We start from the raw sequence: 27291 nt of genomic DNA, 5'->3' as shown, positions 1-27291 counted from the left end.
CACAGATATGAAACAGATGTTATTAAATATGTTGGATTGTATTTAGAGAACAGTTCCAAAAACAGACAAATTAAAAAGAGAAAGGAAAAAATAAAAGAAAGAAATAATTCAGTTGAATAAAAATTGATAAAGAAAATAAAAGTCTGGTCTGATCTAGCCGTCAGATGACGTCTGTAAACTTTTATCAAAGCTGCAAATGAATGATCTTCAGTAAATTATCGGGATTTCAAAGTAAAGCGTTCAGGGGTGAGTTTGAGCTTTACTTTGAAACGGACAGCCGGAAGTCTTGTTGCTGACTTTAAAGTCTGATCTTCTTCTCTCGGCGAGGATTCCTCTTCATCTTCATCACAGGCGACAGGATGGCCGGACGGGACCGAGTGGTTCACCTGCTCAGGCAGCTCGAGCGCGCGGCGTAAGTTTGACTCACGTGCATCAAAAATGTGATTTTAAACAGGAAAAAGTTAGAGTTGAGTAAACAAACTGCGGTGACGTTTCAGCTCCGTCGGTTGTTTTTGTCCTTCAGGCGGAGACGCAGCGACCAGAAGTCCGTCCACAAACCGACAGTTTGAACATCTTTACGGCAGAAACGCAGCTGCTGCCGCCGCACAGCTCAGATAGAAAACAGCTTCACGACCAACAGAGTGTCTTTAAACTATCGGCTCACTATTAGACACCAGGACGCGTTTATGTTTTATTTAATAATTGTTTTCTCTCAGATCTGCTGTCAGTCTGCAGAAATAAACCACTAAAGATGAGCAGATATGGACTTTATATATCTAATATAAAGCCTGGAAGTGATCTTTAAATCTGTTTATAGATTGGTGAAAATCTGAACACAGAATTAGTAACTACACAGTTACTAATTACACAGTTTTTCTCTGTGTAGCTCATGAAACCTGAACTGATTTGTTGCACAATCGTGTGAGAAGCAGCACGTGCAAAAAAAATACCTGGCAGGTGATTGGTTGAACCATCTGCAAATATCCGTCTAGTTTCTCTGAACTTCTCTCTGTTGGTGAATCAGAAGCCTTTTGTGTCAAATCTTCCTTTTAAAACAATGTTTTTACAGACTTTAGGCTCCGAGTGGTGATCAGCAGTAACTCAGGGTCCCGTCTTATTAAAAAGAACAAAAGCACAAGTTGTAGTTTATAATGTTTTATGTTGAGTTTGTTTGTGTGTGAACAGATGCAGATGTCCTGCTCACTCCAACACCTTCCATCAAGGTCAGTCTCCTTCATAAAGCTGCATTTACACCAACAAACACGTGACGCAGCGTTTTATGGTTCGGACAATATTCAACTTCTGCTTGTCAATCAGTATTGGTGATTTATTGGCTGATAGCTTCCAGTCAGGCCATTATGGGGGGGAGGGGGTCACTCATCAGAAATTAAAACTCTGAATATTCCAGATCAATATGATCGATTGATTATCCACACACACATGTTGTCTGTGTTTTTCCTGAAGGTGCTGGAGCTGCAGCCTGCACCGTCCGAAAAACCGACTACGCCTTCGAGGTAACAGCAGCTCATGTGGATCATCGTCAACTCTGACAAACTCAGAAAGATTCAAGTCAAAATTCTCAGAAAAAATCTCACAATATTTTGCACAGTTGACATTATTTAGTATCTTTACATAATCAGAGCTGTTTTATTGTGGAGCTGCTTTAACTTCAGCACAAAAACTCTGTTTTTCATTTGATCTCAGATACGTCCAGTTTCATGGGATTGTAAGTCCACACTGCAAAAAAAAGCAAAAACATTTAGACATTTAGACATCGGCTCATAGACGTGTTTATTTAAAAGTTTTCATTAAAAGACAAAAATGTAAAAACATTTTTCAATATCATTTTTTATTTTTCTAATCAGGAAACCGTTCAGTTCTTATTATATATTCAGATTATAAATTTATAAAATCAAAACATGAGAGTTTGTTTTATATTCATGTATTGATTTATTTTTCTGGCAGAGTCGAGCCTCCGTACTCGGATCAGTTTGCAGTCAGACTGTAATTTGTTGTTTGTTGTTTGTTTCTGACAGATGGCGAGTTCCAACATCAGATATGGAGAAGGAGTCAGCAGAGAGATCGGCATGGTAACCAAACATCATCATCAGCATCATCATCATCATCACATATCGAACCACATTTGCACGTAGTGATTGATTTAATACACGTTTGACCGTGTTTACACATGTTTGACTTTAATTATAAAGTCCTCATGGAATTAATCAGGAGTTTTAATACGATACAGAAATGAACTAAAATAAAATATAGAACTAAAACAAAGTTAAAGCTAAACTAATATTCTGTTCTTGCATCATCAGCATTTATAACAATAAAGCATCTCATCTGTCAGACGTCATAATTACAGCCTGAAGACGTTTTCTGCTGTCGAGATCACATGACGAGTTTTTATCAAACCTGTTTAATTCAGATAAAGATTAAAAGCTGAACTGATTCTGATTTATATTCACTTTCTCTGGGAAATTGTTATTTTTCATATTCAAGAATCTGTGTTATTTGCGAGAGCTGCAACTTTTCTACATGAAACGTCCAAACCAGCAGCCGCTTGTGGTTTGGACCAATCGTGGCATTTGTTGTCATGGTAACTGATAGGGGTGGAGCCAAATCCAAATACAGGAAGTGGAAAAGCACAAATAGTTGTTTTTTACAACTATGTATTTCGTAGAAATATTTTTAAATTGATTTATTTTGGGGAAGAAAAGAAGCGACACATCAGACAGCAGCGTGCAGGTCGGTGACGTCGGTGTCGCTCTGTTAGTCTGAAACGTTTGTTGTTGTTCTCCGGTTCTCCTGCAGGACCTGCAGAACCTCGGAGCTCGAAACGTCTGTCTGATGACGGACAAGAACCTGTCCCGCCTCCCGCCGGTGAAGGCCGTCCTGGAGTCTCTGGCCACGAACGGAGTCAAGTACAAAGTTTACGACAACGTGCGAGTGGAGCCGACCGACAGCAGGTGAGTCACAGCGGAAAAATCCTGCTCTCTGATTGGCTGTCAGGTGTCTCATTTATTTCTTATATCAAAGCACATTGGAGTTGACTTTACACTCCCTCCAGGATGTCGCTGAGGTTTTTTTTGTGATTATTGCAGCTAAAAATGATTTTGCTGCTTTTCTCAAAAATTGTGACACAATCTGCAACATGTGAAATACATCAGCTTGTATTCCTCTGACTCACTGAATCAAAGCTCATTTGGGAACATCTGGGGATAGTTTTGCTCGTCTATGGCATCGTGTTTGTTGGCAGGTGAGATTTGTTCATCTTCCACCTGAATGACGTCAGTTGCCGCCACACCAAACGCCACGATTGGTCCAAACCACAAGCAGCTGCTGGTTTGGCAAAATTGCAGCTCTTGGAAACATTGCAGAGATTTCTTGAATTTGCGTTATTCCTGTAGGGAGTGATTTCATATGTCTGCACCTGGCTGATGGGTCATGTTGACACACATCTGTCTCCACACTGATTTTAGGGGTTAGACTTAGTTTTTAGGTTAAAGGACGAGTTCACAGTTTTTCAGGTATCTTAAACCAACAGTCAGGAGCCCAAATGAACATTAAAGCTGTTTTTCTTGCTGTAATCATTCCTCCTGTTCATACTGACCATTAGAAGATCCCTTCATAATGACCTTACAATGGAAGTGATGGGGGACAAAATCCACAGTCCTCCTTCTGTGCAAAAATGTATTTAAAGTTTATCTGAAGCTAATATGAAGCTTCCATTAAATGGTTTCATGACTCTCAGGTGGAAGTGAGGCAGTAGTTTCCACAGTCAAGTGCTCTTAGTGTCCCAAAAGGGTCTATACTTGGTTCTCTTTTATTCACCATATGCATAAATAAGATCATCTCTGTCACCCCAAATTGTAATGTACATTTTTATGCAGATGATACTATTCTATATGTCACTGCTCTTCTCTTAAAGGACAAGTTGACAATTTCTCAAATGTGTCTTAAACCAACAGTCAGTGTGTTTCTTGCTGTAATCATTCCTCCTGTTCATACTGACCATTAGAAGATCCTTCATAATGACCTTACAATGGAAGTGATGGAGGACAAAATCCACAGTCTGAAGCTAATATGAAGCTTCAGCGTCCAAATGAGTCAAATCAAGTAGATATCTTTCAACGTTACAGTCTTTTTAGTGCCAAAGTTCCTCTTTTTGTTACTATACTTCCACCTGCAGCTCAACAGGGAAACACTGTCCGAGGAAACACAAAGAGGGAATTTGATGCTAAAAAGACTGTAAATGTGTCAGATATCCACTTGATATGACTAACTCAGACTGCTGAAGCTGAATAGAAGCTTCACACAGACTTTTAAATGACTGTGTGGACACACTGTGGACTCCTGACTGCTGGTTTAGACTTTAAGATCAGTTGCAGGCGTGAAGTTCTGATGGAAAACATGTTTTTAAAAGTCTGAAAGCTCTTCAGTATAGTTAACGCTGTTTTTACATATTAAACTTTATTTTGGAACAACTAGAAATGCTTTTTATGATATATATTTACCAGTCAGATATTTCAACCTTTTGTTTGGAGCAGCAGTGTTTCTCATATCCATGTTTGTGTTGTTCAGGTTCAGATGTTTTAAATGAAATTACGAGTGGAGTGATGTCATCGACGTTTGTGTGTTTGTTTAGTTTTAAAGAAGCCATCGCCTTCGCTAAGAACGAGTTGTTCGACGTGTTCGTGGCGGTGGGCGGGGGCTCTGTGATTGACACCTGTAAGGCAGCCAATCTGTACGCGTGTCACCCCGACGCAGACTTCCTGGACTTCGTCAACGCTCCGATCGGCAAAGGAAAGCCGATCACCGGCGCTCTGAAGCCGCTCATCGCAGGTAACGAGTCACAATCACTTCTGATCACAGATCATTATCAGTAATCATTACATCACTCTGTTTGTTATGAATTACATTTTAATTAACTTTGTTAATTGATTGAATTAATCACATTCAATTAATTATTATTATTTCTATTATTTATTATTATATTATTCTTGCCAAGCTTTTTAATATAATTATATATGTATTTATATGTATATACTATTATACTATTATATTTAAACTTGATCTAATTAATAAAATTGAATTCCTGCTTAATAAAATTCATAATGTGTTCAACATAAACTAATAAATAAATAAAATAATATTCATAAAACTGAGATTGAAATATAAATGAATTAAAATTTTCTTTTTATTTTAAAGTGGGAACTTTTCCTTCAGCTGCAGGTGTCCGTGTGGTCATGTGACCTGCTGGCTTTTACACCTGTTGACTTGTTTTTTCTTGTTTTTAATCTGTTCTTGTCTGTAAAACGTGTCGAAGCTTCAACAGTAACAAACGTGAACTTTGTACTTTACGCTTCAGTTCCTACGACTGCAGGAACCGGCAGCGAGACCACCGGAGTCGCCATCTTTGACTACGAACCTCTGAAGGCCAAAACAGGTGCAGATGTTTCCAGATGTTTCCAGACGCTCGAATCTGTGTTTTTACATTTCAGACGTCAAACTTTAACCAAATTTATGATCATTTAATAATAATTTCAATGATAATTTAAGAAAACTTGTAACACATTTAACCTTTCCATTATTATTGAAGTCTGTTATTATTATAATTAATATTATTATTATTATTATTATTATGTTTATGTTTATGTTTATGTTTATGTGAGTTTATAATGTGGGGTTTAACAGCGTGTTATTGAAGGAAACATCCTAAATAAATCAAATGAGTTGTAGTATTTATAGTGGTTACCATGGAAACGCAGGTATTATCTGATTATAAATATTATCTGATTGTATTATCCTTCAGTGATTTATTTAATAAAGAAGCTAAAGTCTGTTATGCTGAGCTGTGATTGGTTCTCTGTGTTCAGGCATCGCCAGCAGAGCCATCAGACCGACGCTGGGCATCGTGGATCCTGTTCACACAATGAGCATGCCCGCCAGAGTCGCCGCCAACAGCGGCTTCGACGTGCTGTGGTCAGTCTGTCTGTCAACATCTGTCTGTCTGTCTGTCAACATCTGTCTGTCTGTCAACATCAGTCTGTCTGTCAACATCTGTCTGTCTGTCTGTCAACATCTGTCTGTCTGTCCATAAAGAATCAGCTGCCGTCTGTAAACATGATTTTCAGCTGAGTTTCGTTACAGTTTTTAAATCGTCGGCTGAAGTTTTTGGAAACGTGTCTGAGTTTCAGTTTTTTTATCAGCAGAGTTTTTTTGCACTGAGTTTGAAACAAGACGAGTTTAAAACTAGAGAGAAACCAACAGAAGAAAACAAATCTTCAGACCTTAACTGTCCAAACCAGACACTCAATAATATTTCATGGAAAATTAACTCTTTTAAAAATTTAGAATTTGTACAATAAAAATAGAAATTTTTTCCTCCTGAAGATTTTTATATATGTGAACCTAAAAAAAACTGAAGATTTGTGTCTTCTAGATGAGATGTATCATCAGACTCAGAATAAAAGCTTAAAGCTTTAATAAAGATTTCAATAGAAATGATTCCTGGAGATGGAAATATGTGAAACAGTCGTCAACTCCTCTGACGGTACAAACATCTGAAACTTTATTCATTTTCCTCAAACACAGTAAAATAAAAATCAACATTAACATAAAATAGAAATATATAATATATATATAATATAACCAGACAGCAGCTGACTGTTCCTGCTGCAGGAAACACACAGAGAGCCTGTAAGTGACCTCTGACCTCTGACCTCTGACCCTGCTGAACTTTAACACACTGAGTTAAAAAAACATCTTCAGGTTAGTTAATGTTTGTATGAGACAAAGAGAAGGACAACAGTCAGAGTCCAGCAGGTGTTCAGGGACATTTACTCTTTACATTCTTGTTTTTAGGCCTGTTGTTATTATTATTATTATTATTGTGACGTTTATTATTATTATTATTATTATTATTATTATTATTATGACGTTTATTATTATTATTATTATTATTATTATTATTATTATGACGTTTATTTGAGTTTATAACGTGGAGTTTAACGGCGTCCCTGGTCGCAGCATCTCAAGATGTTTTCTTAGTGAATAAATGTTGAGCGTGTCCTAAATAAATCAAATTAGTTGTAGTACTTATGGTAGTTACCATGGAAACACAGGTATGATCTGACACAGCCTGCAGGTAGAAAGTCATATTTTCTGTCTGCCGTGTGTCTTTTTTGCAGCCACGCTCTGGAGTCGTACACCGCTCTGCCCTACCACCAGCGCAGCCCCTGCCCCCCCAACCCCATCAACCGCCCCGCCTACCAGGGCAGCAACCCCATCAGTGACGTCTGGTCCCGCCACGCCCTCAACGTGGTCGCCAAGTACATGAAACGGTAAAACAAGTTTCCCTGGAGAACCACAGAGGACCCAAACGGGTTCCCTGAGGAACTCCGCCAGAGATCTCAGCAGAAACAGAGCTGAAGGAGTGGATTCCTGATGTTTGTTGTTGAACTGCAGCAGAAACACAGATAATATTATCATTAATAGTGCTCTTAAAAATTATTTTCAAAATAAAACCCTGCACACTTTTGATATCTTGTAAAGAACATTTCAAAATGTTGTTGCATGTAAAGCAAAGAAAGTGAAATAACATTTTTAACAAATATAGAATAATACTATAATTTAATAAATAAATAAAAAAACAGTGACCTAAAATAAATAAATTGAAATAAAAAATGAATAAGATTAAAAATGTCGTCTATTAGTTATTATGTTTCTGTCTGTTTACACCGAAGCTGAAACTCTGTTTGTATATAGAACAACAATCATGTACATCCAGACACACATCAGCCAATGAGGAACCTACAAAGATGGGTCGGGTATGTGGTGATGTGGCATCAGGCCAGATATCAGGACAGATATTTAAGAACAACTTCAAGTTTATCTCCTGGAGATAAACTCCTGAGGTCGACGTAAACTTAATGATCCCAGATGGAGAAAAACACGAGGTTAAAGAGCAGAAGTACAAAAACAGTCATAAATACACACACACACACACACACACACACACACACACACACACACACACACACTCACACACACACACACACTCACACACACACACACAGCAGTACTCGTGTTTCTGGAGTTTCGACCTCTTCAGACTTTTTTCTTCTTGCTTGTTGGAAGTCGGTGAAGTTCAGACAGAAACTCTTTAAAGAAACGTCTCAGTAGTCTGAACTACTTAAAAAAAGTTATGAAACTTTGTTTTTGTTTTGTTGTTGATGAGTTGTTTGTTTGTTTGTTTGTTTGTATGTTTACAGAGCGGTGCGGGACCCTGAGGATCTGGAGGCTCGGTCCAGCATGCATCTGGCCAGCGTGTTCGCCGGCATCGGCTTCGGAAACGCCGGCGTTCATCTCTGGTGAGAAACGATAAGTTCTCCAGTATTTTATTGATGAAGTTATTTAATATTTAGTATAAAACCATAACAGAGAAACATGCACATCACAGTTCTGTCTTTTGATTTCATAATTCATTAAAACTACTCAGTTATTACAATTATAATATATTTTTTAAATTTGGTCAAATCATTGAAGTGAAGCAGCACTCAGACGTCACCTTTATACTGAAACAACCTTTAAAACATCCTGAAATAAAACATTGAAATCCAGCTGTGTGGCTGCTGTTAAAACACCTTCATTCACTAATGAAATAGATTTTAATTTCCACATTAACTTAATATTTGACAAATCCATGAATGATGAGTTTTAGGTTTATATCACTAGTTAATAATATTTTATGGGATTTAACTCCAGTATTCAGATATTAAACATTAAATTGGGACAAATTAATGGATTTGAATATATTAAAGTCTTTTAAAGTATTTTCTGCATTGATTAATAGAACAAACTCCTTAAAATAGAAATCACCTTACATGATTAAATGTTTTAAACCAACATAAACAGTACAGGTCATTTGTACCTTAAATGAACCTTCATTTTTCCTGTTAAGGTGTAAATTCAGGGCTTCACCCCTAATTGTTGTTAATTAATGTATTTAAGGTTTTTAAGGGGTTAAAAACAAACATGGGCCTAATATGCCCGTGATGAACGTTATTATGAGATAAATTCATGTAATTTTAATGTGTTTTTATCTTGTTTCTTCGTCTGTCAGTCATGGGATGTCTTACCCGATCGCCGGTAACGTGAAGACTCACACAGCGAAGGGTTACAGCGTGGAGCACGCTCTGGTGGTGAGTGAATGAACTGCAGACATAATCTGCCTCAAACATCCAACTAGATTTATTTTAATATCATTATTGACGATTTTATTTGCTGCTGATGTTGAGCTGAAAGTTTATTTAATAAAAGTTATAAATGGAACTCAAGTACAGTATTTTCTGTTTATAGAACATTGAGTCCTCATGGTTCTCATGTTCAGCTGAAATATAGTTGTTTCTGTGATCTTCACTGGCACTGGTTTATTTCAAACATAATAAAACACAACCCTGTGTGCGTGCGTGTGTGTGTGTGTGTGCGTGTGCGTGTGCGTGTGTGCGTGTGCGTGTGTGTGTGTGTGTGTGTGTGCGTGTGCGTGTGCGTGTGCGTGTGTGTGTGTGTGTGCGTGTCCTCAGCCTCATGGCCTCTCCGTCGTTCTCACCTCGCCGGCCGTCTTTAACTTCACGGCTCCGATGTGTCCGGAGCGTCACCTGGACGCTGCAGAGATCCTCGGTACTTGTTCACACAAAACAAAATAATTATTGTTTGTTGTTTTATTTTATGTTTGTTTATGTCATCAAACCAAATTAATTTCCTTATTTGAATAATAAAGTTTGAATTTGATTCTACGTGGAGACGATAACGGACTCTGTGTTGCGTTCAGGTGCAGACATCCGGGGAGTGAAGAGGGAGGACGCCGGTGCCGTCCTGGCCGACACGCTGCGTCACTTCCTGTTTGACCTGCAGGTGGAGGATGGACTGGGAGCTGTGGGTTACAGCAAAGACGACATACCAGCACTGGTCAAAGGAACCATTCCTCAGGTCTGTCAGCTCCTTTCATTTTATTCCTTAAAATACCGTTAATTTACCCGTTACTTACATGTTACTTACACGTTAACTTACATGTTAATTTACATGTTAATTTACACGTTACTTACACATTAATTTACATGTTAATTTACACGTTACTTACACGTTAATTTACATGTTAATTTACACGTTACTTAAACGTTAATTTACATGTTAATTTACACGTTACTTACACGTTAATTTACATGTTAATTTACACGTTACTTACACGTAAATTTACATGTTAATTCACACGTTACTTACATGTTAATTTACACGTTACTTACACGTTACTTACACGTTACTTACCCGTTACTTACACGTTACTTACACGTTACTTACACGTTACTTACACGTAAATTTACACGTTACTTACCCGTTACTTACACGTTACTTACCCGTTACTTACCCGTTACTTACACGTTACTTACACGTTACTTACGTTACTTATACGTTACTTACACGTAAATTTACATGTTAATTTACACGTTACTTACACGTTACTTACCCGTTACTTACACGTTACTTACCCGTTACTTACACGTTACTTACACGTTAATTTGCATGTTAATTTACCCGTGAATTTACACATTAATTTACATGTTAATTTACACGTTAATTTACACATGAATTTACCCGTTACTTATACGTTACTTATACGTTACTTACACGTTTATTTGCACGTTAATTTACACTTTAATTACATGTTAATTTACATGTGAATTTACACGTTAATTACACGTTAATTTATCTATGAATTTACACGTTAATTACACGTTAATTTATCTATGAATTTACACGTGAATTTACATGTTAATTACATGTTAATTTACACGTTAATTTTCCCGTTAATTTACCCGTGAATTTTCCCGTTAATGATGATGTAACGAAGGCATTTTAACGGGATTCTCAAGGATCATTAATGTGAACATTCACAGAGTTCAGGGTGGTAAAATGCTCAGAATAACATTACAGTTTAACCCTTAATGTGTTACTGAAAAGATCCTTTTCTTGATTAGGGTGCAGATTCACAGCTTAATTAACGGATAAATGATGCGTCTGATGATCTATCAATGCATCACTGTTGAAGATGGAAAACCTAAATAACATGAATCACTTAATTTATACCTTCAGTGAACCTTAATATTAAGATTAATATGAAAGCTGTTTCTTGTTTACAATCATAAAACCAATAAAAATCCCTCAATATATTCGTCCATGAATGTTTCCATTAATTTGTCCGAAATCTGTAAACCTGTAAAATATCTGAATATAAATCTCTTTAATTAGCAGGTGAGAATATTTCAGTCTTAATATAAACCAAAACCCGTTAAGCTTAATAACACCTGAGACTCATCATTAATGGATTTATCATGAAACCCTTCAGATCTACTTCGTCTGTTATCTCGAAGTTACAATAATGTGTTTTTAAGGGTTTAGAGTTTCCAGTTGAAAGACAGTTGAAAGGCTCTCTGGTTCAGATGAAGGTGTTTGTTGTGTTTTTTGGGGTAAATTAAGTGGATTTGAAGAGATTCTTGTTTGAACTTGTGTTTTTATTTTCAGGAGCGAGTGACCAAACTGTCTCCAAGAGAACACAGCGAGGAGGACCTGGCCCAGCTGTTCGAAGCCTCCATGAAGCTCTACTGAAGAAACTAAAACACTCTGATCATCAGGATTTAATATGAAACTAAAACACTCTGATCATCAGGATTTAATATGAAACTAAACACTCTGATCATCAGGATTTAATATGAAACTAAAACACTTGAATGTTTTTAATGCAGCTGAACTGATCTCAGGTCCGTCCTGTGTTGAGCTGCAGTTCCTCTAACAGCCACTAGATGGTGCTGCTTCTCTTCCTGACTCCTCACCTCATTGATCACGTCCTCACTTTGTGATTTTTTATATTTTCATACAAACATGAAATAAAAATCATGTTTACATGATGGTGTCGTCTGCTGTTTATTGAGTCTCAGCTCTGTTAAACTTCTTGTGAAGGTTCTTTATAGTTCAGATCTTTATTGTCCCACAAACACATGAAAAATAAACACAACATAAACACAACGAGGCAGCTGAAGATGTTACAGTTCCTGTTAACTTTCTCACAGTTCAGATAAATAAAGATGTTAAAGTGTTGATTCTCACGTTTTTCACACAGAAGAAATTTCCCATATTATTAGATGCTGTCTTGAGTAGAATAAACATTATGAATGAAAACTTGAACCTGGTGTGTCTCTGAGCAGAAGACAGACGTCCTTAAAGACGTCCAACATGTTGTCTTCATAAATATTCTCTTTGGGGTTTTTTGGAACAGATGAGAACATGTCAGGAGACCAACGTACAATTATAATGAGATTAAACCAGCAGTCAGGTGTCTGTAATCATTCCTCCTGTTCATACTGGATATTAAAAGATCCTTCAAATGTGCTTTCAATGGAAGTGATGGAGGATAAAATCCACAGTGTGTCCACACAGTCATTTAAAAGTCTGTGTGAAGCTTCTATTCAGCTTCATCAGTCTGAGTTAGTCATATCAAGTGGATATCTGACACATTTACAGTCTTTTTAGCATCAAATTCCCTCTTTGTGTTTCCTCGGACAGTGTTTCCCTGTTGAGCTGCAGGTGGAAGTATAGTAACAAAAAGAGGGACTTTGGCACTAAAAAGACTGTAACGTTGAAAGATATCTACTTGATTTGACTCATTTGGACGCTGAAGCTTCATATTAGCTTCAGACTGTGGATTTTGTCCTCCATCACTTCCATTGTAAGGTCATTATGAAGGGATCTTCTAGTGGTCAGTATGAACAGGAGGAATGATTACAGCAAGAAACACAGCTTTAATGTTCATTTGATGACTGACTGTTGGTTTAAGACACATTTAAGAAATTGTCAACTTGTCCTTTAAGAGAAGAGCAGTGACATATAGAATAGTATCATCTGCATAAAAATGTACATTACAATTTGGGGTGACAGAGATGATCTTATTTATGCATATGGTGAATAAAAGAGAACCAAGTATAGACCCTTGTGGGACACTAAGAGCACTTGACTGTGGAAACTACTGCCTCACTTCCACCTGAGAGTCATGAAACCATTTAATGGAAGCTTCATATTAGCTTCAGATGAACTTTAAATACATTTTTGCACAGAAGGAGGACTGTGGATTTTGTCCCCCATCACTTCCATTGTAAGGTCATTATGAAGGGATCTTCTAATGGTCAGTATGAACAGGAAGAATGATTACAGCAAGAAAAACAGCTTTAATGTTCATCTGAAGACTGACTGTTGGTTTAAGACAGATTAGAAGAACAGTGAACTCGTCCTTTAAGCATTACAAGACACCTGGATGACTATTTATTGTGTTTTTGTGACTGATTGAATGTACAAATCAGATTCTGCTGCTGTAAAGCTGTAAAAACAGAAGAGACAGAAACAAACTTCTTCCTCTTGACTCGTTTCAGTGACTCATCATCTTTTCCTGTTTTATATCTATATAACTCTCCAACACCTGAAAAGTGACGATAATAAATTATAATTCACAAGGAAGAACAGCAAAGATCAGAGGAAACAACCTACATGATCAAAATAAATGTGATTCTCCTCGTTTCAGTCAATCAGCTGTTAATGATTTTATTATAAAAACACGTTTAAATAAGAAAACATCACGTCTGTTTCTTAACTCAATCTCAGTAGCAACAAATGTTTTGAGAAAACTTATATTTTAAATTATTTTAAAATAAATAAAGTCCAGATTCACGTCACTGATGCAGTGAAGTAAAACAAACGTAAAGACTTTCACAGGCAGCTGTTTCAGTTCACTGATGGACACTTATAAAAGACTGTATAACTAAGAGACTTCTACGTTAAGTGTTTTTGACTGTTAAGAATAAAGCCAGCACAATTAAATAGAAACCTGATCCTTGTAGGTAGAATGAGTAGTCCTGTTTAAGAAGGATTGTTAAACAAGTTTATTATATTTCCTTTACTTATTGTCTGTAACCTCTGGTGTACTGTTTCTGTGTTGTGTATGTGTGCTGTGTTGGGTCTGTTTTTTTTTGTTTTGTTTTTGTCCTGTTTACTGACGCAGACTTTGTGTTTTCTGCTAATCGAGCGCTACAGCGGAGCAGAGGAGAGACGCTGAGGTAGCGATGTAACCGACCTGCACGCTGCTGTTTTTTCTTCCCAAAAACAAATAATTTTTAAAATATTTGTATGAAACAAATATTTGTGAAAAACCCCACTATTTGTGCTTTGCTGAATAACATATTTGTATGCAGGCAAACCGCTAGTAAGTGATTTAATGTTCCTGTTTTCTCTAAGTGTTTATTACAAGTACCAAATATTCTAATAGAAGCATATTTGTCTCATTAATATTAATTGATGTTTTTTTTTTTTTTTTATTAATTCATTATTCAAGTGAAACAAGAGAGAACTGGATTTCAGAAAACTTGTTTTATAAGCTTTAAGGACTCAGTTTCAAAACAAAAAAGGCGTTATAAAAGATTTCTGCAGTGCGAGAGCATCTATCCAATCAGAAGCCTCCCAGGACGTGTGTGTGTGTGTGTGTGTGTGCGTGTGCGTGTGCACGTGTGTTTCTGAGAAGAGCTTCTCGTTGTTTTAATCCGGTTTAATCTGATCCAGAAACAGCTGTTATATAAACCTGATCTGACCGTGTTTAACTGGTTTAACCCAGAGAGCAGCAAACGAGCTAAACACAGAAGGACCCTGAACGCACCGCAGCTCACAGAGCCACACACCTGAGCTCACCTGTTCACCTGCTCCATACACGAGTTCAATATGTCACAAACAAACTGAATAGAGACACATTAAAAACTGAACATTTTTGTTAAATTCAGTCATTAAGTTTGATTAAACTGTGACACCTGAACTAAAGTTCACTGATTTAGTTTATTGTGTTTTTGTCAATGAGGCAAAAAAACCCCAAAAGATGTGAAAACAAACAGTCACCTTGTTGTTTTAAACACTTATTCAGTATAAACTGTAGATAACTCATCTGTTATTATGTTATATGTCACTTAAGTTTGACATTAAGTATGTTGAAGATTTGTGGTTTAAGTCTGTTTTTAACATGAACTGTACGGTGAACTCTGATTTATTTAGTAGTTGTTTTGTTTCCTGTTGATCAGTGTGCGTATCTGTCAACTAATAAAAAGCTGCAGGTTATTATTCTGACCTCTCATTCAGTTCAATATGTTTGAGCTCAAAAGTCTTCTGATTCCTCGCATGTTTTAAATGGAGAATAGAAACTTCTGTCCTCTAACAGGTGATGTAGAGTCAGTTTGTCCTGCTGCTCACTGAGATCTGAATCCAGAGGAAATGATGTGCGTGATTCTTATGTTAGTTTGACTGTTTAATCTCTTAAACTGAACCGCCCACTGAGTCAAAATGAATTTCAGTGTAAGTGGACAACAAAGTTGCATCGCATCTCTTCATATCGTATCGTACAGTACCGTATCGCATCGTATTGCATCGCATCGCATCTCTTCATATCGTATCGTACAGTACCGTATCGCATCGTATTGCATCGCATCGTAACGTAACATATCGTATCGTACCGTATCGCATCACATCGCGTCACATCGCATCGTATCGCATCGTAACATAACATACCATATCACATCGCATCATATCATATCATAACGTAACGTAACGTAACTTAACGTAACGTACCGTATGGCATCACATTGCATTGCATCGTAACGTAACATATCGTATTGCATCGTATCATATCGTACCGTACCGTATCACATCGCATCATATCATATCATAACGTAACGTAACGTAACGTAACGTAACTTAACGTAACGTACAGTATCGCATCACATCGCGTCACATCGCATCGTATTGCATCGCATCGTAACATAACATATCGTATCGCATCATAACGTAACGTATTATATCATATCGTACCGTAACGTAACGTATCGCATCGTAACATATCGTATCGCATCGTATGGTATCGTATCATATTGCATCGCATCGCAACGCATCGCAACACATCGCATCGCAATGCATTGCAGTGCATCGCAGCGCATCGCATCACAACGTAACGTTTCGCATCGCATTGCAATGTGTCGTATCGTATCATATCGCAATGTTTCGTAACGTATCATATCGTAACGTATCGTATCATGTTGTAACGTAACGTAACGTATCATATCGTAACGTATCGTATCATGTTGTAACGTAACGTAACGTATCATATCGTAACGTATCGTATCATGTTGTAACGTAACGTAACGTATCATATCGTAACGTATCGTATCATGTCGCATTGCAACGTATCATATCGTATCATATCGTATCGTAACGTATCGTATCGTATCATATCGTATCGTAACGTATCGTAACGTATCGTATCGTAACGTATCATATCATATCGTATCGTATTGTAACGTATCGTATCGTATCGTATCATATTGTATCGTAACGTATCGTATCGTATCATATCGTATCGTAACGTATCGTAACGTATCGTATCGTAACGTATCGTATCATATCGTATCGTATTGTAACGTATCGTATCGTATCGTATCATATTGTATCGTAACGTATCATATCGTATCGTAACGTATCGTATCGTATCATATTGTATCGTAACGTATCGTGCATCTCCATCACTGAGGCTGATGCAATACACATCTTGATGCATTGCCAATGATCCAATACATTAAAAATACATATGGAACAACTACGAATGCGATACGATTCACCGCTATTGCAATGCAGTGTGATTTGACAGTTTGATTCAACGTGATACGACACGATTTGACACGGTGCAAAAGAGTGATGCTATATGCAATTAAAGAGAGTTTGATTTTATTTCTTAAGCATACAGCAAATCATAAATTACTAAAATTCATAAATTTTCATAAAATCATAAATTAAAAAATTACTTTACGTACCAGTTTCTTTAGAACTGCAGTCAGCATCTCATTTCTGCTTCTTTTTTATCTCTAAAAAGCACTTGGACCTTTCACAAACAGCCTTTTCACATGTCCTTTATGGTGTAATGTTCTCTGTCTCCAGTTTACATGCATATGCTCCGTGACCCAAACATATACTGTCAGAATAGTTTAATAATCCACCAACACGCAGAATAATAATGCTAAAACACAAGTTCCACCCAGAATGTTTTGGCAGTGCACCACTTAGCTGTAGCATGCTAGCACGCTTCAGAAACAGTTTAGAGAGGAAGAATCAGTCTAAATATCAAATTATTGGTCACATTTCTAAATAATAAAGACATAGGGCCTCTACTATTAATTATATATAAATAAACCAGATTTTACTGATGCAAAGATGTTAAAAATGATGCATTATAGGTTCATCCCAAATCGTATCCTGTGCACTTTTTTATTCAGGGCAATCGCATCGTGAATATTTACTCTGGTGCACTAATGCGAACCGGTGAATCTTCCCTATGTTGCATTTTATTGTTTCATATTGTATCATATCATATTGTTTCGTATCACATTGCATTGCCACAATACGGAGCGATGTGATGGCTACAGCAACCTGTCAAAATCACCTTCAGTAGTGCTTTTAATGAGTCATTAATGTCCTGCAATAACTTGTATTTTCAGTTTTGTTTTCTTTATTTTAGTTTATGATTGTTTTTAACTGAAGTGAGGTGTCTGAGCATGTAAGAGCTGCAGACATATTATTATATCCTCCTGCTCAGAAACACCTGATGTCCTCAATGTGTGTGTGTGTGTGTGTGTGTGTGTGTGTGTGTGTGTGTGTGTTACAGAGACACACCTGCCGGTCAGGATTAGTGACAGCAGGTATTTAAGAGCAGAGTGTGTGTGTGTGTGTTACAGAGCAGCATGCAGCAGATCTACAGACAGAGCGATGAACATTTTGAGGTTTATACCACCGTCCTCTCCCCGCAAGGTGGGTCAACACACACACACACACACACACACACACACACAGGATGTATCTGCAATCTATAATCTATCTAAATATTGATGATCAGATCAGTGGTTTCAGCTCCTCTGAACCGTCAACCCTCCTGTGTCGATGTTCAGACTGTGTTTCTGTTGTTACTTCAGTGTGCAGGTCGAGGACGAGGACGCGACCTGCAGAGGCAGAAAAGGTAAAGTGAGAATCTGAAACTTCAAATTTTTCATCCACATGAATCTGAAAACCCTGATGTGCAAAACCTGATTAAATCTACAAAATTAAGGTTTTTTCAGGGTTTAAAATGCTTTAGAATAGCACAATACATATCATCATTCAGATAGTTAACAGGTTTAACTGCATTTGGGATAAATGAAGGGAAACATTAATGAACGGAGATATATTTTTAGGGGGTAAAAATCCTTTACAATCACTTCATCACAAATTTCTTCATCTTAAAAAGTGAAGAAGGAAATGTTGAATTAACAGTGGAAAAGAAGCCATTTAAATTTTCTGCTGCTCTGATTTGCCTCTCTGACTGGCTTCTTCTCCATGGCAACAGCAGCTGAGGCTCATGGGAATGGTAGTATTTAGAGCCATTTACCAAAATTACATACAAAACACTAAACTAAACTCTAAAGAACTAGACTCTAAAGAAAGTGATGCACCTTAAAGAAAGTGACGCATCTTGTGGAGACTATAAAGAAAGTGACGCATCTTGTGGAGACTATAAAGAAAGTGACGCGCCCTGTGGGGACTCTAAAGAAAGTGAAGCACCTTAAAGAAAATGACGCACCTTGTGGAGAATCTAAAGAAAGTAACACACCCTGTGAGGACTCTAAAGAAAGTAATGTGCCTTGCAGGGACTCTAAAGAAGGTGACGCACCTTAAAGAAAGTGACGCACCTTGTGGAGACTGTTAAGAAAGTGACACACCTTGTGGGGACTCTATAGAAAGTGACGCACCTTGCTGGGACTCTATAGAAAGTAACGCGCCTTGTGGGGACTCTATAGAAAGTAACGCGCCTTGTGGGGACTCTAAAGAAAGTGACGCACCTTAAAGAAAGTGACGCACCTTGTGGAGACTCTATAGAAAGTAACACGCCTTGTGGGGACTCTAAAGAAAGTGACGCACCTTAAAGAAAGTAACGCGCCTTGTGGGGACTCTATAGAAAGTAACGTGCCTTGTGGGGACTCTAAAGAAAGTGATGCACCTTAAAGAAAGTAACGCGCCTTGTGGGGACTCTAAAGAAAGTGACGCACCTTAAAGAAAGTGACGCGCCTTGTGGGGACTCTATAGAAAGTAACGCGCCTTGTGGGGACTCTAGAGAAAGTGACGCACCTTAAAGAAAGTGACACACCTTGTGGGGACTCTATAGAAAGTAACGCGCCTTGTGGGGACTCTAAAGAAAGTGACGCACCTTAAAGAAAGTAACGTGCCTTGTGGGGACTCTAAAGAAAGTGACGCACCTTAAAGAAAGTGACACACCTTGTGGGGACTCTATAGAAAGTAACGCGCCTTGTGGGGACTCTAAAGAAAGTGACGCACCTTAAAGAAAGTAACGCGCCTTGTGGGGACTCTAAAGAAAGTGACGCACCTTAAAGAAAGTGACACACCTTGTGGGGACTCTAAAGAAAGTGACGCACCTTAAAGAAAGTAACACACCTTGTGGGGACTCTAAAGAAAGTAACGCGCCTTGTGGGGACTCTAAAGAAAGTGACGCACCTTAAAGAAAGTAACACACCTTGTGGGGACTCTATAGAAAGTAACGCGCCTTGTGGGGACTCTAAAGAAAGTGACGCACCTTAAAGAAAGTGACACACCTTGTGGGGACTCTATAGAAAGTAACGCGCCTTGTGGGGACTCTAAAGAAAGTGACGCACCTTAAAGAAAGTAACGTGCCTTGTGGGGACTCTAAAGAAAGTGACGCACCTTAAAGAAAGTAACGCGCCTTGTGGAGACTCTAATGAAAGTAACGTGCCTTGCAGGGACTCTAAAGAAAGCGACATACCTTAAAGAAAGTGATGCACCTTGTGGGGACTCTAAAGAGCATGACATACCTTAAAGAAAGTGACGGACCTTGTGGGGACTCTAAAGAGTGTGACATACCTTAAAGAAAGTGACGGACCTTGTGGGGACTCTAAAGAAAGTGACGCACCTTAAAGAAAGTGACGCACCTTGTAGAGACTCTAAAGAGTGTGACATACCTTAAAGAAAGTGACGGACCTTGTGGGGACTCTAAAGAAAGTGACGCACCTTAAAGAAAGTGACGCACCTTGTAGAGACTCTAAAGAAAGTGACGCACCTTAAAGAAGGTGACGCACCTTGTAGAGACTCTAAAGAGTGTGACATACCTTAAAGAAAGTGACGGACCTTGTGGGGACTCTAAAGAAAGTAACGCGCCCTGTGGGGACTCTAAAGAAAGTGACGCACCTTAAAGAAAGTGACGCACCTTGTAGAGACTCTAAAGAGTGTGACATACCTTAAAGAAAGTGACGGACCTTGTGGGGACTCTAAAGAAAGTGACGCACCTTAAAGAAAGTGACGCACCTTGTGGGGACTCTAAAGAAAGTGACGCATCTTAAAGAAAGTGACGCACCTTGTAGAGACTCTAAAGAAAGTGACGCACCTTAAAGAAGGTGACGCACCTTGTAGAGACTCTAAAGAAAGTAACGCGCCCTGTGGGGACTCTAAAGAGTGTGACATACCTTAAAGAAAGTGACGCACCTTGTGGGGACTCTAAAGAAAGTGACGCACCTTGTAGAGACTCTAAAGAAAGTAACGCGCCCTGTGGGGACTCTAAAGAAAGTGAAGCACCTTAAAGAAAATGACGCACCTTGTGGAGAATCTAAAGAAAGTAACACACCCTGTGAGGACTCTAAAGAAAGTAATGTGCCTTGCAGGGACTCTAAAGAAGGTGACACACCTTAAAGAAAGCGACGCACCTTGTGGAGACTGTTAAGAAAGTGACACACCTTGTGGGGACTCTATAGAAAGTGACACACCTTGCTGGGACTCTATAGAAAGTAACGCGCCTTGTGGGGACTCTAAAGGAAGTGACACACCTTAAAGAAAGTGACACACCTTGTGGAGACTAATGAAAGTAATGTGCCTTACGGGGACTCTAAAGAAAGTGATCCGCCTTGTGGGGACTCTAAAGTAAGTGACACACCTTGTGGGGACTCTAAAGAAAGTGACGCACCTTAAAGAAAGTGACGCACCTTGTGGAGACTCTAATGAAAGTAATGTGCCTTGCAGGGACTCTAAAGTAAGTGACACACCTTGTGGGGACTCTAAAGAAAGTGACGCACCTTGTGGAGACTCTAATGAAAGTAATGTGCCTTGCAGGGACTCTAAAGTAAGTGACACACCTTGTGGGGACTCTAAAGAAAGTGACGCACCTTGTGGAGACTCTAATGAAAGTAACGTGCCTTATGGGGACTAAAGGAAGTGATCTGCCTTGTGGGGACTCTAAAGAAAGTGTTCCGCCTTGCAGGGACTCTAAAGAAAGCGACATACCTTAAAGAAAGTGACGCACCTTAAAGAGAGTGACGCACCTAAAAGAAAGTGACGCACCTTCTGGGGACTGTAAAGAAAATAACCCTTGTCCAATCAACCCCCAAGAACAGTACCGTCTGACATGGTGGTCACACTGTGTAATTACAACCACCCAAAAAGCATTTTATACCATAGACTGTAAAAAATATGGACGTAGTCACTGTGATGTCACCCATTGGTGGACTGCAGTTTTGAGTTTAGTGATTTGACCATCGCCATGTTTGATTTTTGGAGCCAGAAGTCACCATATTTTGATGAGAGGGTGGAGCTGACCATAGCGCTAGCTGCTAGCTTGGTTAGCACAGTGCAGTTAATAATCTGTGGTTAACAGTGATAATGCTAATGCTAATGCTAATTTCCACTAGTGAAAAACAGACCTAAAACCATTAAAACAAAATTTTCTCATTGGAAAAACTGAACAGCCGACTCCTTAGAGGATCTTTTATCACAACCAAACACTAAACGAGACTTTTTTAGCTGAACAAAATGTTACAATTAAATTCCATGAACTGAAAACACACTGAAATAGCAGCAACTACGCCTGTACTCTGTGAATCTGGTTACACAGTGGTTATGTTATGTAGTTGACGTTGTAGTGGTAGACACTTACCAGTCACAATGTAGCCAAGCCCTAAAGCATACCCTGCTCTATCATCTATTTTACTCTAAATGGGACTATAATTTACAAAATGGTCATCATGATATATTGGAGAAAACTTGAAACAAACGATTGAGACCATAAACTCGTTAGAAAAGTGTTTACTGAGGTAATAAATCAAGTGAGCAGTAGGGTAATTTTCTCATAGACTTCAATACAATCAGACTTCTTTTTGCAGCCAGTGGAGTCGCCCCCTGCTGGCCGTTAGAGAGAATGCAAGTTTAAGGCACTTCCGCCTTGGCTTCACTTTTCAGACCCAGAACTTCCTGCTTGTTTTATACACATTCATTGCAAAATGAGCAGCTGTAAAACGAGGAATAAACGAGTGAAACAACTCATTTTATTATTGGAATTTGATCCATTCGGTCCGATAACATTTGGAAAGTCTAAAAGAGACACTTGATTACATTATTTTATCAACATTTAAATGAGTGGAGAGCCAACAGGAAGTCAGTAGAAGTCTCTACTGAGCACGCTCAATGGGCCCAAAAATCAGGAAGCATGATATGTATCTAGTCTCCTAAATACATCCATGAGTCCAATAACAGAACAGCTGAAAGGAACGATGATGTAACTAATAACTGTACAGACTGAACCTTTAATTTAGTTTATTCATTGTGTGTGTGTGTGTGTGTGAGTGTGTGAGTGTGTGCAGTAATCAGTGTTACGTCAGTGTGACCTCTGACCTCTGTGAGCTGAACAGCAGCTATTTAAAACAGATTAAAGGTGACATGACACACTAATGAATGAAGCGCACACACACATGCATGCACACACACACACACACACACACACACACACAATCTTTGCAGCGTCCAGGTGACGCTCTGGTAAAGTTGGGCGACTGAGAGACCATGAGGCTGAGGACACACACACATTTCAGTTTTATTTACAACAATTTAAACAGAAAACAACCAGAGAATCTCTAATTAAATTGTTTTTTCTTTATTAATTATCATAATATTTCTTTCTTTTTTTTAACTTTATGGATTATCTGCGTGGTTTTGGAAGTTTTAAAGGATTCAAAATTCTTTTTTCTTTCAAATGAAAGAAATGCCTGGAAAGCTTTAATGTTATTTAGGTAGTTTTAAGGTTTTTCTATAACCCCTTAAAAAGCCCTTAAACCATGCAGATAATCTATTAAATCACTTTTTCCTGATTGCTATTTGGTGTTTTACTATTTTAAGAAATGTTTACTCCTTAAATACATTTCACTAACAAACATCCAATCGCATTTATCCATTAATCAACCCCTGAATTTGCACTTTAATTGATTTAAATGTATGTAGTTCAAGCTACAAGTTAAGGCTAACCTGTAATGTTATTTTTTAAGTGTTTTTACACAATAAAAAGCCCTTAATATATTCCAGTCTATTGATGTGTTAATGAGTTAATTATTGCATCATATGTTACAGCTCTGACATATTTTCAGCTGCTAATCAATGAGATTTGAAGGGATTTCTATTCAGTATTCAGATATTTAGGTAGAGCGGGTCGTCCACTAATCGGAAGATCGGCGGTTCGATTCCCGGCTCGTCCAGTCCACATGTCGATGTGTCCTTGGGCAAGACACTGAACCCCGAATTGCTCCTGATGGCTGAACCATCAGTGTGTGAATGATTAGATTTCCACTGATGGGCAGGTTGGGACCTTGCATGGTAGCATCTGTACCATTCAGCGTATGAATGTGTGTGAACGGGTGAATGTGATTCATAGTGTAAAAAGCGCTTTGAGTGGTTGGAAGACTAGAAAGGCGCTATACAAGTACAGTCCATTTACCATTTACAAATGAAAGGACTGGAATATATTAAGAGCTTTTTAATAGGTAAAACCCCTTAAAATACAAAATAACATTACTTGTTACCCTTCATTTGTAGCTTCAAAATACACAAAATTTTCAATTAGGTACAAATTGAGGGGTTGATTAATCGATTAATGTGATTGGATGTTTGTAAGTGAAATAAGTTTAAGGAGTAAAAATTTCTTAAAATAGCAAAACACCAAACAGCAATCAGAATATTTTTACCTTCATAAAAAATGTAGTTTTTTAATCAATTATCTGCATAGTTTAAGGACTTTTTATGGGATAAATGAAAAACGTTTAAACTACCTAAATAATGATATAATAAAAGTTTTCGAGGTATTTGAAACCATGCAGATAATCCATTAAAAACACTTAAAATATAAATATAATTAATTAACAACACATTTAAGGTGAACCACTGACTTTCATTAAAAATTAAGGTTTAAGAAATGAGGTACCTGTAATGATAATTTGCACATTTTCAAGTTTTTACCCCTTAAAAAGACAGAAAACCAAATAACCCAAATCTGAGTAAACCTGTTAAATATCTGAACACTGAATCAATCAATCAATCAATCAATCAATCAATCAAATCTCATTATTAGCAGCTGAAAATATTTCAGCCCTGATGTGACCTTAATAACACTTAATAACACTCATGAACTCATTTGATTATTCTTGACGTATTAACTAAGGGTATTTTTAAGGGTTTTTCATCGTTAGTGTTGGTAATATCAGCAGCTCTGGACTCTGATTGGCAGGTGATGGTAGCGGCGGTGATCCCTTACCGGTCCCGCTGGCCGAAGGAGCTGGACCTGAACCAGGGAGACCTGATCCAGGTCCTGTTTAAGGAGGACGAGGCCTGGTGGTTCGGACGCTTGATGAACGGAAACAAGGGTTACTTCCCTGCAGCCTGCGTGGAGCCGGTCCAGGTAACAACGCTCACCTGGTTTACTGAGAGACTGGTACCAGGATTTAACCCAAACACAGCAAATCACATCATTAGTACATTAATTAAAAAAACTAAAACCCTCAAACACCTTAATTTCATCCAATCACCTTAAAGCCCTTAATTAACAAATGAAATAGACATGAAGGGTTTCATGACTTTTCTTAATTTCCACATTAACTGTAAACATTTGATGTTTTAACAGATTTATCTGGGACAAATGAATAGATTAATATGCTGAAATATATTAAAGGCTTTTTAAAGGGTCTTCTATGTGAATTAAGGGGTTTTCAAAGGGTATAAAACTATAAATATAACTACAAACATAAAAAGTAACCTGTAATTTATACTGTAAAACAGACATATATTTGTAATTTGGATGGAAATTCAGTCCAAATCTGTGGTTAATTGATGGTTTTCATGTTTTGGGGTCATTTTTAAGGGATTTTTATCCCTTGAACCTTTTAGATAATCCATTCAGATAATCAATTATATTTTTAGCATCATATTTTAATTACTGATATTTTAAGGTTAAGGTGTTTTTACTGCTTTATTTGGGACACATTAATGGAAACATTAATAAATTGGAATATATTAAAGGCTTTTTTATGGATCTTCTTCATGTGTAACACCTTGAAATTTCCTTAAAATGTACAAAACCACTGTACAATTTTTACCCGAAATGAATATAGATTTATTAAATTAAGGTGAAAATTCAGGGTTCACCTCAGGTTTGGAGTTCATGAAGTGATACATTAATGGACTGGATTAAGTTAAGGGTTTAAATGGATTATCTGCATGGATTAAAGGCTTTTTTGGGGAGTAGAAACCCGTTCAAATGTAAGTCATCATGTAATTTGTACCTTAAAACAGCCTCAATTGTTCCAAATAAAGAGTTAACAGGTTAACAGGTTAAAGTGAGTACTTCTGTCACTGCTGGTTAAACATTGTAAAGTCACGAAACTGTTAAACTGTTTCAGTAGAGTTGAGAGTGAAGTGTCTCTTTAATTCAAACGTTTAGTGATGTTTGATAGTTTAACAAGAGGAAAGTAATTGAAGGTTTTTATTGTACTATCAGCTGTTTCTCTTCTTCTTCTCTGGTCGCACTGAAGGTTGTTTTTGTTTGTGCTGAAAATAGCTGAACAGAAATAAACTCAGCAGCTGATTGGCTGGCAGCCAGCATTGATGTAACGCTGTCTTTGTGCTGCAGGGCGGTGATTCGTCCAGAGCCACGCCCACGCTGATGAGGAGGGGCTCCGTCCCAGTCGCCGTGACGACAGCAGCCTCCCCATGTGGCTGCACCAGGTAACTACAGCAACAACACTCCAATATTAAAACCAAAAAAATAATCAATGTGAAGCTACTTTATTCTTCCACTCCACTACATTTCAGAGTGAAATATTGTACTTTCTACTCCACTACATTTATTTGACAGCTTTAGTTACTTTTCAGATGAAGATTTGACGCAATGGATAATATAACAAGCTTTTAAAATACAACACATTGTTAAAGATGAAACCAGTGGTTTCCAACCTTTTTGTCTTTTGACGTCTTACAAAAAGCAGTGTGTAGTCGGGGTCACATTTCACATGTCTATGAGTTGTTAACAGCTCCACCAAATAGTGATTTTTCCCTCTAAACTTCTCACATGCTTTCATTTCAATAAATGTTCAAATGATCCAATATTTCAGCAAAAATCAAAGATTAGAGAAAAAGTCCAAAAACTGAAAACAGATTTGTGTATCAGAACTTTGTTTTTTCTTCTTTCCTCTCCCATTAATCATCTCACGACCCCTCAGATTTATCTGCTGACCCTTTGGAGGGCCCCGACCCCTAGGTTGGGAACCACTGGACTAAACTAGCTAACTGTATATAAAGTAGTGTAAACTAGCTCCACCTCCAGCAGCTACAACAGTAACATGCTGCTCTAACACTGATGCTTCACTATTAATAATCTAATGATGTCATAACCAACTAATGACTTACAGCAGTTTGACACAATTTACCAACATGAATGACACGATGCATTCTTATTATCTTATTATCATGTTGTCTTTTAATCAACCTAAAATCATGACTTGACTAAACCTGCAGACAAACTGAGTTGAGGCGGTTTAACCTCCACTAATCCCTGGTTAGCAGGATGATGGCGCCCTCTGCTGTCCTGCTTCAGTTTTCAGATTTCAGTTGTTGACCTGCTGTGATTTTCACTGCAGGAAGAAAACTGACACAATATCTGTGGTTTCATGTTTGTCAGGACTCAACAAAATCTTTATCAACTAAATGTTTGTTAAAGCAACAAGTGATAGAAAACTCTGCTCTTTCCTCTGTGACAAAGCTGCTTTAGTGAAGAAAGCTGAAAGTTCAGAGACT

At 37.9% G+C, this 27291-nt stretch overlaps 2 protein-coding genes across 2 annotated transcripts in view; both read left to right on the top strand.

Annotated features, from left to right (window-relative positions):
- Positions 1 to 279: 279 nt before the first annotated feature.
- On the top strand, positions 280 to 11969 carry adhfe1 (alcohol dehydrogenase iron containing 1). The gene is made up of 14 exons (XM_044369024.1): positions 280 to 412; positions 1186 to 1223; positions 1465 to 1514; positions 2037 to 2090; positions 2818 to 2972; positions 4652 to 4848; positions 5375 to 5452; positions 5883 to 5988; positions 7197 to 7349; positions 8280 to 8378; positions 9131 to 9209; positions 9591 to 9687; positions 9839 to 9996; positions 11587 to 11969. Exons 1-14 carry the CDS (start codon positions 360 to 362, stop codon positions 11668 to 11670), a joined length of 1401 nt encoding a protein of 466 aa, XP_044224959.1. The 5' UTR covers positions 280 to 359; the 3' UTR covers positions 11671 to 11969.
- Positions 11970 to 16942: 4973 nt separating this feature from the next.
- The window catches only part of si:dkey-97a13.12, a 15040-nt gene continuing 4691 nt past the window's right edge, over positions 16943 to 27291 (top strand). Inside the window, exons 1-4 of the mRNA XM_044368579.1 lie at positions 16943 to 17940; positions 18102 to 18145; positions 24731 to 24901; positions 26129 to 26223. Coding sequence (XP_044224514.1) covers positions 17874 to 17940; positions 18102 to 18145; positions 24731 to 24901; positions 26129 to 26223 — 377 coding nt within the window. The 5' untranslated portion in view covers positions 16943 to 17873. The remainder of the gene's footprint in view (positions 17941 to 18101; positions 18146 to 24730; positions 24902 to 26128; positions 26224 to 27291) is intronic.

The sequence above is a fragment of the Thunnus albacares genome, chromosome 12, assembly GCF_914725855.1.
Source record: "Thunnus albacares chromosome 12, fThuAlb1.1, whole genome shotgun sequence".
Taxonomy (NCBI): Eukaryota; Metazoa; Chordata; class Actinopteri; order Scombriformes; family Scombridae; genus Thunnus; species Thunnus albacares.
The sequence above is the reverse complement of the archived record's forward strand: the minus strand, read 5'-3'. Positions and strand labels throughout refer to the sequence as shown.